The 14950-nt window shown below is 40.7% G+C and overlaps 2 protein-coding genes across 5 annotated transcripts in view; both read left to right on the top strand.

The window, feature by feature from the left end:
* LOC134741532 (MOB kinase activator-like 2) overlaps positions 1-14950 on the top strand; it is a 103455-nt gene that overhangs the window by 4678 nt on the left and 83827 nt on the right. Inside the window, exon 1 of one of the 3 annotated variants that reach the window (XM_063674347.1) lies at positions 1150-1514. The exons of the other annotated variants lie outside the window; for them this stretch is intronic. Within the exon in view, the coding sequence (XP_063530417.1) occupies positions 1165-1514 (350 nt within the window). The 5' untranslated portion in view covers positions 1150-1164. Of the gene's footprint in view, positions 1-1149; positions 1515-14950 lie in introns of those variants that run through there. 3 annotated transcript variants of the gene reach the window in all.
* On the top strand, positions 8091-14020 carry LOC134741480 (uncharacterized). Of its 2 annotated transcripts, none has more exons than XR_010127885.1 (2): positions 8091-8467; positions 13398-14020. XR_010127885.1 is itself a non-coding variant. In XM_063674266.1 (2 exons), the coding sequence occupies exons 1-2, from the start codon at positions 12293-12295 to the stop codon at positions 13838-13840; spliced, it is 1008 nt and encodes a 335-aa protein (XP_063530336.1). In that variant the 5' UTR covers positions 12124-12292; the 3' UTR covers positions 13841-13993. The 2 variants fall into 2 exon arrangements, 1 of the variants encoding a protein (XP_063530336.1); XM_063674266.1 differs by lacking the exon at positions 8091-8467 and adding an exon at positions 12124-12857 and having other exon boundaries at positions 13398-13993.

Genomic DNA, 14950 nt, shown 5'->3' with positions numbered 1-14950 from the left:
TGGGTTTGGCTTGGTTAAATGTTAAATTATTAAATTTAACATTTAACCAAGAAATGTTAGTTGTTAATGTTAAAATTTCCTGTAAAGCGTTTAAAACTATCTAAAAAAAAAACAAATATAAAACGGAATTTTGCCCAATTTAGACGAAAATTGTGCTTTCTTTGATTATATCAATATATAATAAAAATAAAATTCCAATAAAATAAAAATCCAATCCAATTCCAATGAAATTTAAGCTTATTTTGCAAGAAATATTTTGGGGTACTGCTTCTTTGATAGGCGTAAGATAATATTGACACTCGAATACGATAATTCTCTTCCACTCACCTAGGACCTAGGACCACCGATGTGGAAATAAGTAAGAACCCACAAAAAATAAAAATAACGTGGATAGATGCCAAACTGATGTGAATTGTATAAATACATACATTTTTCATATTAAGTTGGTTTTTTAAGCTACAAAATGTTGTGAAGCATTAATTGTTACAAGGTTATAACAATAATGAAAAAAAAATTCTCAATACAATAATAATGAAAACTAGACAGTGAGCTGCGAAATCGCATGGAGAAATTATTAATGAATTCATTGATACATTTTCCATGCAGTTTTGTGTAATCATGTACCATCAGCCGATGGTTACAAATGATAGGTTTTTTTTTTAATTTTCTAAATACCAAATTTATGGCGCTACCTATTTGAAAGGGTTCTTAAAAGGGTCGGCCAAATCTTAAACCGATGCCGATCGTCAAACTTTACAGATATGGGGTGGTCAACTTCACCGGGGTTACCGTTACCGGCTTACCGGCTAGGGTTGGCATAAGTGTCGGGAGTAGGGACGGCGACGAGACAATTCTTTTCAAATTTTTGCTTCAGTATTACCGGGACACCCAGCTTCAAACGAGAACATTGTACGGTGTACGAGGACGTATGGCAACCCTTGCAAAATTCTGAGCATTGACGGGGACTTTTGCTTAATGACGGGGACTATTTGCTTAATGACGGGGACACCGGGACGCCAAGCTTCAAACGGGGATATGTCCCGGTCTACGGGGAAGTATTGCATTAGGCAGACCGTCTCACATACAAACGTTTACCAACATGAACAAACAGTAATTTCAAGCCCCATTTAACTGCATTATACGCGCGGGTAATGCGTCAAGCCAATGGAAACCACGGGGAATCCTGATAAGAGCGACAATCTAGGGAGAGACGCTATCGCGGCCTCAGGTGTGCTGATAACGCGTGACGTCACTGCGCGCGCGCGGCCTCGTCAGTCGTGTTGCGCGCGCACGAGTGAACGTGCGTTTTTGTGTTTTTTGCGCGGCGTTGCCGCCGGCGCGATGAGCTCGGGCAGTGATGAGAGTGTGGAAAAACCTCGGTGGCCCGGCGGCATCTTGCGCAGGAGCGGCGCGCGCGTAGCGCGACGCGTCCTCCACGTCAAGTACCGCAGCGTTTCGCCGGTCCCGAGCGCCTTACCGCTGGACTTGGACGACACCGTCTCATGCTTCTGCAGGTACTATGTGACACCTGTGTTACGTCACGCCAGATAATGATAAGCATTGTTCTGTCCCATTGTTATCGCTGTGTCCTTTGTGTTTTGCAATTGCCGGTACATACACAGTTTTACAGCTATGTTTAAGTTGACTGGTGTTTCGCGTGCAAGCATGACTCGGAGTAGCAACTAGAAATGCAACGAATAGTGCTTTTGGCCGAATACCAAATACTCGGCCAGTCGGCCGCCCTCTCGGCCGAAGCGAATATTCAGTAAACAACATGTGTACATTTTGAGTCACACATTTATAATGAAAACTGGTCACCTACAAAGGACAATGTTAAGATTTAAGTTTTGTTGCTCATTTAGTAGTGTATGTAGTTAGTCAGCAAATGTAGCCTATGATAAAAGTAAAATAATTTTAGATTAAGGTACGATGGGACTGGCGTAATCTTAAGATTAAAAGTCCCTAAATAAATACATGAATAAAAAATAAAAAAAAAGTAAAATAATTTGCAAGCAACGCTAAAAAAAATCTTTTTTGATAACAACGTCCCAAGAATACATTTAAAATATTATACCTATATCGTGGGATGTGGTACACTTTAGTTGTGCAATTTTTCTTCATAAGTAGGTGCAGTAAATAGGAATTCTTTATTCGGCCGAATACCGAAAATTCGGCAAAGTATATCAGATAGTTGCCGAAAAGTCGAGGCAGCTCTACTATCTCTAGTAGCAACTAAATAATAGTTGAAATGTACTTATCGTAAAATATCTGTAAAGCCAAAACGAAATCACTGTAATTCTTATTTATTACTGACTTGCAATGAAGTTGAATTGAAAATTAAGCGTCAACGAAACGTTTCTTTATCTCTAACTAAAGAGAGCATCTAAAATCTTCGTAAAATTATGAAAAAAGATACATAAAGAACCTCAGTTTGTTCTAATGTTCCATATCACTGATCAGGTCAAGATCTGATATTTGAAGAGTTCCTTGATAAAACATAGACACTATATAGACACCCCTCTATGAAGCGATTTGAATATTTTTCATGGTGCATTTTGTTATCTAAACGACTGAAACAAAACGACGTTCTGTGGAACGATTAATGTATTATAGTGTAGATCATATCGTACGTAAAATAAAGTCCATAATGCAACACTATCCTAACTTTGTTTGTGTTTTTCGTTGTAGTGAATTTAGATGTAACAAATACTTAACAGAACCGGTTAGTCCGTTTTGCCATAATAAGATATGAGACAAGAATAGATTTATATATTTATTTGTATACCTAGTGTGCAGCTTAGAGCTTGTTGTAGTTATGGCTATACCTATTGCGGTAGATATCTAGTGCCTTTCGATTGTGTTAGTTTTCTGTTGTAGGGCAGACGTGCACACTCAGCGTCAAGGTCGCTGTTGTTAGCATTCACTTAGTCTAGTGTTGCGGCTACAACACCCACGGCTTTTAAGATTAACTCGGACAGAGCCTTGCCTTTACGGACGTGAGCCTTCAAGGATTCATTGAACACTATATACAATTTCAGACACTATAATTTATATTCTTGTTTAATATCTGAATAGTATTTTCCATGTATTTTAAGCCTAAAAAAGGATATCAAAAATGCACATTTTGAACTAACCAGCGCAAAATCAAAGCAAGTCAAACGTTACAGATGTATATAATTATCCTAACGATAACCGGAACTGAGTAATTCTTTCTCGCCCTCATGAAATACAATAGGTACAAGCTGTGTCCGCAGCTCTGTCCACTTGGGCATCAGTCTGCATAATTTACTCTGCCCCTGAGGGTAGATTCCAAAAATAAATTAGGCTATATCCATCCCCAAGAGCCCAGCCATACAGGCTAAATTTCATTAAAACCGTTTCAGTAGGCATTTTATTTTTGCATTAATAACATAAAGTATGGATGACCAAAATACAAACCGAATTTAGGAGTCCTGTCCTTAAAGTACCGGAAAATCCCGCTGCTATTTTCGTTACCGGGAACCCCCATTCATAATAATTGCAGGACTGGTTTTAATGGTTTTGCGTACCCTAACGTCCCTAACTTGGCTAGCTTTTGCTATCTGGGCAGTATTGTCGACCAGAGTGGAGGAACGGAAGCAGACATTGAAGCACGGATAAACAAAGCCCGAGCCGCATTCGGCCAGCTTAAACCTGTGTGGAACTCCTCTACCCTGACGAGAAGAACCAAAGTAAGGATCTTCAATTCCAATGTAAAAGTCGTGCTGCTGTACGGGTGCGAAACCTGGTTTGTCCGCAAAGATCTAATGACGAAGCTCCGAGTGTTTGTGAACGAATGCTTAAGGCAAATCCTTCGCATCTTTTGGCCTAATTGGATCACAAACGCTTACTTATGGAGAATAACCGGACAAACACCCGTACACAAGGAGATACAGACGCAGAAATGGCATTGGATTGGGCATGTCCTCAGGAAACCTGACATCCACCTATCCAAAGTGGCCCTGACCTGGAAGATGCCCGGCAAGCGGAAACATGGTCGCCCTAAATCTACTTGGCGTCGTTCTGTGGAGCAAGAGCTGGGTGTATTGGAGATGGGGTGGGAGGAGGTTACCCAAGCTGCCCAAGACCGAAGTCAATGGAAGAACAAGATTCGAGCCCTACACCCCAGCAGGGGGTAACAGGAAATAAAGAAGAAGAAGAAGGTCCCTAACACATACCACAAGGTGTCGCTCGTTTACCAACATTCCAAATTTTTTTTCTCTGTATGAAATTGCGCGCTGAATAAAAGTTTGAGAAGCGGAATAAGTTTTTTTGTTTATGACTTCCTTCAGGGTAACTTTCATGAAAGCTGCTTGCTAGCAGTTTTCTATGAAATATACCATAATTTCATTGCACATTTCACACTGCAGAAAGAGAGAGCATATGGGAATCTCCTCCAACATTATATTAATACAAAAATCCTCTCTCCAGTCTGTTTATAAGCTGGAGCCGAGTGGAGGCAGGCCATGGGCGAGTCAAGTGGAGGCAATCGCCGCGACCTTCAGTCGATCAGTCGCCTATTCAATTACCACCGTCCTCGCGCCGACATCTCCAACTTTACAAGTTGTTACGTCACGCCAGGTCCAAATTTCTCGTTTGTTATTGTCAATACGATCGAACCACCAGAAATTTAGAAATCCAAGATGGCGGCCGTTTTTTTACATTTTGACTAAGACTTCATATATATATTCTCATTACTGGACTGAATATCGCCATTATCACGCAAAGGGCACAAAAGACTTCCTTAATGGGAAATGTTATAATATAACATCGTGTGACAGGAACAACATGGTATTGATAGTGTTTTATTAATTGAAACTTAATAAAACACTTTCAATGCTATCATGAAGTTTAATAATAATAGAGTAATCAATGTACTAATCATTATTAAACTTCACATATTGGGACCAAAGATAGATATAACTCCGTAATAGATGGATACAGTCTAAGGAAAAAACGTGCCTCGAAAATCAAGAAAATTTGATTTTCGATCAGATGGCGCCACTACCTTTGGCCTACTCTCGTAGAGATGGCGTTGACGGTTTCGTTTGTTATTTAACAATTTTAACGCATATCAGTGTAAGAACATGGGTGAAAATCATATAAAAATAATTAATATAATAAATGCAAATAAAAAAAAACATTTATCCGTATATAAATAATTTTTTTGATATTTTTAGTTTTAATCGTGTGTCGATAGATGGCAGTGAACTTACTGTGGTTACAAAATTTACTATGACCAAAGAGGATATAATAAGGAGTTATATCTATCTTTGCTATGACAGTACTGCTCTATCTTATCATATCCTCTTTGTTGGGACATATTGTTCGCGCTCGAAGATTATAATGGCGTTATTCATAAATACGCTACAAGTGTCAATTAGGTTAATCTTTCATTTTGGCTTCCTTTGTAAAGTTTTTTGAATAAGGGGGTTAGAATATCCTAGCTAAGGAAGTGGGAGGATGCTGCGCTGTCCCCCCAAAAATTTTCAGGTTTTGTGCTGTAACTTTATGCAGCATTTTGTGCAGTAGGATATTGGCTATGTGCGAACTGCTTGGTGGGAGAAATACAAGGACAACGCACGACGAATGAATATTCTTTACTACAAGCAAAGATAGATATAACTCCGTAATAGATAGATACAGTCTAAGGAAAAAACGTGCCTCGAAAATCACGAAAATTTGATTCTCGATCAGATGGCACCACTAGTTTTGGCCTACTCTCGTATAGAGGGCGTTGACGGTTTCGTTTGTTATTTATAATTTTAACGCATATCGGTGAAAGAACATGGGTCAAAATCATATAAAAATAATTAATGCAAATAAAAAAAATCCATATTTAAATACATTTTCACGTATTTTTATAAATCTTCATTTTTAGTTTTAAAGTATGTCGATAGATGGCAGTGAATTTACAGTGGTTACAAAATTTACTATAACTGAAATTTATTATATCCTCTTTGCTACAAGCTACAAGGATGTATTTTATTTGTTATTACGATTTAGAAATGGCTTGCTATCGATATCGATAACAATAGAGTCGATATTTAATTAACTTTTACGTTTTTGCTCCCGGAAAACCAGGCTATGGTAATATTTTTTTTTATACCACGGTGGCAATCAAGCATACGGCCCGCCTGATGGTAAGCAGTTACCGTAGCCTATGGACGCCTGCAACACCGGAGATATTACACGCGCGTTGCCGACCCTAACACTCCTCTCCCTCGTTGAGCTCTGGCAACCTTACCGGCAGGAACACAACACTATAAGTAGGGTCTAGTGTTATTTGGCTGCGGTTTTCTGTAAGGTGGAGGTACTTCCCCAGTTGGGCTCTGCTCTAGATCTGGAATGGCATCCGCTGTCCAGTGCCCTACCACACAAAGCGAGATGTCATTCACAGTGCCCATACCTCTCTTTTGGACGTAGTTTAAGGACATATCCGGGTCCGGACGCAGTGTAAGGACATACCCGGGTCCAAAATAGTAATAATGTGTCACATAGTCACTCACAGAGCAATACTACATTGTGCAACGAGGGGTTAAGTGATATATCGTACGAGAGTGTATATATTCACGACAGCCGCAGGCTAGACTCGAGTAAAAATATTCTTACCCCCAAAGTTACACAGAATGTTTTGCATCACTCACACATGCAAAGAAAAAACAAAATTTTAGGCGAAATAATTCTGAATAGCGACCGTGCGCGTTGGAGGTTCTGCCATCTTGTGTCCTGAATCGGAACCATAAACATGTACATCACATGTACATTGACACTTCACGCCAAAGCAAATGCTGCCATCTTGTGGGCTACTTTGGAAGCATAAACTACACATTTACGCCTCGCGCCAAAAATCTGACGTCTGTGCTGCCCCCTATAGTTTATGCACGCTCCCTACACGGTGAAATTTCAAACATTCGTCCGCCATACTGTCATTTTTTGACTGCATCGAAGGCACGGACCCGTCCGCATTCAGCCACGAATGCCACGATTGAAAATTGTGTTAAAATATTTTAAACGGCTATTAAATTAATCAAATTAAATATTTTAAAATATAAACAAAACAGTTAAATTATAAACGTTTTACAGTAAAACTCTTTTTATACCTTGACTTTTAAGAAGTATTTTTCTTAGAAGTAGGTTCGTATTCATTCTGATGTGATGAAAATATCTTTACCATGTTTTCGAAATATTATATACATGGGAGACTATACTGAATGACACTGTGAATTCTTTGAAAGAAATTGAATCCTAAATTTGTTACATCGCGTATAAAGATAACCACATCCCACAATCAGATAACATACAGGCATATTATGAAATTTCCCGTGTAAGCGGTGAGTCAAGAGTCCTTGACGTTCATTCGTCGATCGTCGCACACCGCTCGTATTTATTGAACTGTTTATATTATGTTTTTAATTTAGATATTAATTTACCGTTGCCAATAAAATATACCTTATTTTTTATTAACTGCAAATGCGAGCATCAAAGTATTCAGATGGACAATAATAAAATGGTAATCGAGATCATTTTTTGCTATTTTTCGCAGCTCGTGAATTTAATCTTCCTATGTACACGAACAAGATTCATACATATTAATTCAGACGTTTTTGTTAAAGAGAGTAAACAAACATCTTCACGAGAATTTATTAGTATGTACGTCTACAATTATACGTATTTGGCCTTTGTATAATTTCGTGACAATCGTTCAAAGATGCTTGCATTCCTTGTTAGCCTGTCCTTCTCTCAATTAGTACCTAACATAGGTACTTACTTATGTTAGGTATTCATTGAGAGAAGGACAAAATACTTTCGGTCGGAGATAACCACATTCGTACTACCGGGTTTGAGTGATAAATACAATACCGTGTAATTGTAATCGTTATATACCTCTTCACGCCCTCTATCGTGAAATTCGTGAATATTGTGATGATGCACTTTGATTAGCATTTGGCACTGTTCGCGAGCCTAACGCCACCTAGCGGGCTTCCCAAGAAGAGGCGGAGTTCCAACCACGGCCGCGCGGGAGCGCGGCGATAGCCCCACACTTTACCATCTACACGGCACGACACACAAGCCGCTCACGCGATTATTTTTGCATTTTATATAAAATCGCTACAAGTTCAAACTTTTTGTCAAATTCATTTAATATAATTTAAAATAAAAACAATTTTGTAAAATCAAAATAAGAAGCCGTCATTGAAGAGCCCCGCCTGCTGTTCCTGAGACCTCCTGAATCGCTAATCTCCCAAACATTGGACCTTCGAGCCGGAAGCTATCAACCAGCGCCAGGATCAGCAAGAAACGGTCAGGCCATCCATCCTTCACCTTCTTCCTTCAATCGGCATTGTGCTAATATCGTGTCTATTTTGTAACCTTCCAGTGTCGAGCACGTGTCGCGTGGTGCACGCGGCCGCCATTACGTGCCGACAACGAGTTTCGGGAATAAACTGTAAGTGCTTTACATTTTCTCTCACACACCATGGCTACTCCTAAAACATCAGTGACTATTGATTTAAACGATCCGCATATCTTGACGCAAAGACGAGGCACACTCAAGGGTAAACTCGCGTTGTTCGCTAAATATGTCGTTACGCTTAATAAGGCTAATTTAACGAATATTCGAAAAGTCGAGTTGCAATTACGCATAAATAATGCCGCGAGTTATTATCAAGATTTCGATGTCGTTCAAACTAGAATCGAGGAGTTAGCAGAGTCGAGTGACCTCCCTAACCATTTAGAATACCGCGAAGAGTTTGAAGGGAAATATTATCAGACAGTGGCCGCAGCGTCCGAATTAGCTAACGTTGGCAACAGTCCCGCTGTTGCTAACGGCAGCGCCGCTGCCCCTGCCAGCGCAGATTCCGTAGGTTATAAGGTTAAATTACCTACGATATCACTCCCCACCTTCGACGGTTCGTACGAGCATTGGTTAGGGTTTAGGGACACGTATACTTCTCTGATACACGATTCTAAGGACCTGGGTGCCATACAAAAGTTCCATTACCTACGCGCAGCCCTAACCGGTACCGCTTTGGAAGTAATCAAGTCCTTGGAATTTTCAGCAGAGAACTATACGATCGCATGGGAGATTCTCGAAAACCGTTTCAATAATCATAGGTTACTAACACACAATTACGTAAAGTCACTTTTCAACACGCAATCATTAAACAAAGAATCTGCTACACAGATTAGAAAGCTGATTGACTCGGTGTTCCGTTCCCTTCGTGCCCTGAAGACCCTAGGAGAACCTACGGACTCCTGGGACACGCTAGTCATTTATTTAATTGTCACGAAACTAGACGCGGCTACGGAGCGCGAGTGGGAGGAACACAAGGGCTCGATCAACTCTAATCGGCAGGATTCTACCTCTCGTATTAAGCTAACTGATTTGATTACTTTTTTACAAAACCGTGCAGATATGTTGGAATCTATTGCGGCTAATCATTCCAAAAATACGCACTCAAATACGCATGAAAATAAAAAGTCATCAAATCAGTCGCAATCACACAATTTACACGCAACGCATAGTTATGCTTCTAGCTCCACGGTTTCACAATCACACACAAACAAATCCAGTTCCAAACGCACTTCGCCTCGCATTTGTCAAATGTGTAGCGCTAATCATCCGCTTTATTCGTGTAATAGTTTCCTTGATTTAACTGTTCCCGATCGAGTAAAATTAATTGAAGATAAGAAACTATGTCACAATTGTCTTCGCGCTGGTCACACAGTTGACAACTGCTTTTTTGGCCCGTGTAGGATCTGCCAGAAAAAACATAATAGCTTGATCCATAGCCTGAGTAGTGACAGTGACGGTGCATCCGCTACGGCTGGCAATGTAAACAATAAGCCACCGGCGAGTGCCGTCCCCGCCACCTCGACTTATCACACTCTCACACTTAATTCGCACACACTCTCACCGCCTTTAAAACCGGTATTAATGAGTACTGCAATAGCAGAAGTTGCCGATAGCAACAATAAATTACATAGGGCTAGAGTTTTTCTCGATAATGGCTCAGAACACAGTTATGTCACGCAATCTTTCATAGATAAATTAAATACGCCTTTGGTACAGTCCACTTGCAATATTTCAGGGTTAGGTAAATTAGTCACGCAAACCACACACTCGTGTCAGCTTAACCTACATTCTATTAAAGGTGACTACCATACACGCATCAATTGCATGGTACTCCCTGTCTTAACGGAACCACTGCCGTCAGCAGTGATAAGCGCGCATTCCATTCGCATTCCAGACAATATTCAACTCGCGGACCCTAATTATTTCAAATCATCAGATATTGATATATTGTTAGGCGGTGATTATTTCTGGGGCTTGTTAAATAAGGATAGATTTCCTCTCGCAGAAGGGCCTTATTTACAAGATACTAAACTTGGTTGGATCGTCGTGGGTCCGATAAATAATAAACGCATTAAATTAAATAAGACTACTTGTCATTTCACGCAAACTTTAGACACGCAATTAAAACAGTTTTGGGAGCTCGAGGAGGTTTCGAAGATAGGAGATGGACTGACAGACGACGAACGCGCATGTGAACAGCTGTTCGTTTCGACTACGCAACGCGATAAAGATGGTCGTTTTTTAGTACGTTTACCCCTAAAGGAATCAGCTGATGCGCTCGGCGATACCTACGATGTAGCTAGGAGTAGGTTCTTATCTTTAGAACGCAAACTCGAGCGGTTCCCCGAGCACAAAAAGATGTACTCCGATTTTATGCGTGAATACATTGAGCTAGGGCACATGTCACTTATACACACATACACAAAGCCTTACTGCTTTCTTGTACACCACTCTGTATTAAAAGATAGTCTCACTACACGCTTAAGGGTTGTATTTAATGGATCAATGCCCACTAGTTCTGGGAAATCCCTGAACGATTTGCAATTAGTCGGGCCGACCATACAAAACGATATTTTTTCTATATTGTTACGTTTTCGCGAACATAAATACGTCGCCTGCGCAGACGTGGCGAAAATGTATAGACAAGTCCTTATTCAACCCGACCAACGGAACCTTCAACTAATATTGTGGCGAGAGAACCCTTCGGCGCCGCTAAATGTTTACCAACTTAATACGGTAACTTTCGGTACTTCTTCTGGGGCCTTTTTAGCCATCCGCTGTCTCAATCAGCTGGCAAAGGAATGTGCAGACGAAGCGGTCTCTCGTACTATATTGGAAGACTGTTACGTGGATGACCTAATTACAGGAAATAATGATAAACACGCTTTAATTGATATCTGTGAAAAGGTCACCGACGTACTGCAGTCAGGTTGTTTCCCACTCCGAAAATGGGTGTTTAACTTTGACGTTTCGGAATTTTCCTCGTCAAAAATTACGTCACGCGAATTATGTTTAGGCGACAACTGTCAAAGTAAAACACTCGGCTTAGGATGGACTAACAACACTGACGAATTTTATTACACGGCAAAAATACAAATGGATAATAATAACGAACCGATAACAAAACGCAAAATATTATCTGTAATTTCACAAATGTATGATCCTCTCGGGCTACTTTCGCCGGCCATAATTATTGCCAAAATTTTACTTCAAAAACTATGGCTTTACCGTTTAGATTGGGACTCGGAAGTACCTGAGGATGTCGCATCAGCCTGGCGTAGATACATACTCATACATACACAACACATACATAGCCTCCGCATTCCTCGTTATGTAATGAATGCGTCTGCGCATTGCACACAGCTGCACTTTTTTTGTGATGCTAGTCAAGCGGCCTATGGAGCCTGTGCATATGTACGTACGCTTTCGGGAAATAATAATGAGGTCATAACAGTGCATCTGTTGTGTTCTAAGAGTAAGGTCGCTCCCTTGAAATCAGTCAGTATCGCGAAACTTGAATTATTAGGCGCGCTGTTAGCTGCTAGGCTGTACTCGAAAGTAATTAAATCGCTTAAAGTGAAGTTCGATTCTGTGTATTTTTGGTGTGATAGCACAATCGTTCTTGGGTGGGTCCGAATGTCACCCCACACGCTTAAAACTTTTGTTCAAAACAGAGTGTCGGAGATAAACGAGTTAACCGGGAGCGCGCAGTGGTTACATGTAAGTAGCAAAAATAACGCAGCTGATTTAGTTAGCCGCGGTCTTGAACTTGACGCGCTTATTGATAATTCGTTCTGGTTCAATGGACCGCCCTTTTTGCATGAACCGGAATCCGACTGGTTACCTAGTACTTTATCTCGCACTTCGCAAATAATACCGGACGATTTACCTGAAATAAAAACAAATACAATTAGTATGACAAGCCAAATTAACACCGATGTATTCGAATTCGACAGGTTTTCGTCTTTTAACCGCTTACGGCGCGCGGGTGCTTATGTTTTGCGATTTATAAACAACACACGCATTACAAACAAAATAAATCGTAAAACTGGCCCGCTGACTGTTGACGAATTGAATGCATCGATGCAACATCTGGCGCGTCTTTCGCAAATGAAATCTTTTCCTGTTGAGTATGATAAGATGATAAATAACTTACCTGTTAAACACACGCGCGGTATTAATAAATTAAATGTCTTTTTAGACACAGATAAACTAATAAGGGTCGGTGGTCGTATTAGTAATGCGACTAGTTTTTCATACGACAAAAAACATCCGATTTTGCTTTGTTCGAAACATCGTTTCACACAGCTATTGTTTCAAAGTGAGCACATACGATTACTGCATGCGCCTCCTAGTCTCCTGCTTGCTACTATCAAAGACTGCTGGTGGCCTCTCGGAGGCACTAATTTAGCAAAGCGAGTGGTACGCACCTGTGTAACCTGCATTCGCATGAAGGCGAAGACGTTCGCGCCTATTATGGGTAACTTACCTTCACTACGGTTGGAACCCGGGTTCGCCTTTATGAGCTGCGGGGTAGACTACGCGGGGCCAGTATATGTACTTAACCGTAGGGGTAGGGGAGCGAAGCCTCAAAAGGCTTACATCTGTCTGATAGTATGCTTCACGACGCGCGCGGTTTATCTTGATTTGGTCACAAGTCTTAGTACCGAAGGATACCTACTCGCACTTAAACGCTTTATTTCGCGCCGTGGTAAGCCTAACGTCATATATTCGGACAATGGCCGGTGTTTTGTAGGGGCAATGAAAGAACTTTCATCGTTCCTACAAGGCAACGCGGATAATATTATTGAGTGTGCCGCTAATGATAACATTAATTTGCATTTTAACCCCCCTTATGCTCCACATATGTCAGGTTTGTGTGAGAGAGCTGTACAGTCTTGCAAATATCACCTGAAGCGCGTTATTGGCAACGCGAATTTAACTTTTGAGGAATTTAGCACGATTTTGGCTCAGTCCGAGGCCCTACTGAATTCCAGACCCATGCATCCTCTTTCCACAGACCCAAACGACCTTTCCGCATTAACCCCAGCTCATTTCCTTATTGGCCGACCGCTGACAGCGCCGCCCTGCAAGGACTTGACGGCAGAGACGGGCCGGCTCCCACGCTACGAGATGCTGGAGAAAATGCGACAACACTTTTGGCAGCGATGGTCGAAACAATACATTTCTGAGCTGCAGACCAGAACGAAATGGCAGACGCACGGCCAGGATATCGTTCACAACTCCTTAGTTCTGGTCAAAGAAGATAATCTACCACCCCTCAAATGGCGTTTGGGACGGGTGGTAGCTCTGTTCACAGGCCACGACAGAGTTTCCCGCGTCGCTGACGTAAAAACAGCGAGTGGGGTCATACGCAGGGCTTTTACCAAGCTTTGCCCTCTCTTGATGCCGCCAGAGAGTGAAGCTGCGCCAGCCCCATCCACATCACCACAATCACTTTGAAAGCGGGTGCTTTCAAGGCCGGGGGCATGTTCGCGAGCCTAACGCCACCTAGCGGGCTTCCCAAGAAGAGGCGGAGTTCCAACCACGGCCGCGCGGGAGCGCGGCGATAGCCCCACACTTTACCATCTACACGGCACGACACACAAGCCGCTCACGCGATTATTTTTGCATTTTATATAAAATCGCTACAAGTTCAAACTTTTTGTCAAATTCATTTAATATAATTTAAAATAAAAACAATTTTGTAAAATCAAAATAAGAAGCCGTCATTGAAGAGCCCCGCCTGCTGTTCCTGAGACCTCCTGAATCGCTAATCTCCCAAACAGGCACATAATTAAATACATAAACATGTATTTAATTCAATTCGTTTATTTCAGATTCTTAACTCTTAACACCCAAAAATGTCACAAACAACAAAAATAAAAATTAACTAAAATTAAAAATAGTCAAAAAAAACGTTATATGTAATTTAAAAATACTAATAATAAAATTCAAATAACTTCATAAATTATAAAAATAAAATTAGCATGTAGCCTTATTGAGTGCCAGAGTATAGGTCAGTCCAGACAGTATAGGACAGTATTTAAAATGCTAATTAAATTATTTTGTTCTATTTTTTGATTCGTTGTATTATTTGTTGTACTTATTATAGCGGCAACAGAAATACATCATCTGTGGAAATTTCAACTGTCTAGCTATCACGGTTCATGAGATACAGCCTGGTGACAGACAGACGGACAGAGGAATCTTAGTAAAAAGTAGGTATGTGCATGATGTGCAAATTGTGCAATGTGCATGCTATTTGGATATCAATTAACAACAAAAGAACAGATTTTACAGAACAGTCTAACGCTACTTAACAAGCTATCATTTATAATAATCTTCATTAGCAGTTCTACTTCACTAAATAATTATTTCCATGAGCAAATGTACCTACGTGTCATCATCATCATATAGGCTTTATATCGCCCACTGCTGAGCATAAGGCCTCATTTCGAGTACGCCACATCCCGGTCCTCAGCCAAACAAGTTGTGATTGGTAAATAAAAGTTTTGGTTGGCTAAAATAAAATTCTATGTATGTATATGTCGAAACTCTTGCAGCATAACA

The sequence above is a fragment of the Cydia strobilella genome, chromosome 5 (genome assembly GCF_947568885.1).
Source record: "Cydia strobilella chromosome 5, ilCydStro3.1, whole genome shotgun sequence".
Classification (NCBI taxonomy): Eukaryota; Metazoa; Arthropoda; class Insecta; order Lepidoptera; family Tortricidae; genus Cydia; species Cydia strobilella.
The sequence above is the reverse complement of the archived record's forward strand: the minus strand, read 5'-3'. Positions and strand labels throughout refer to the sequence as shown.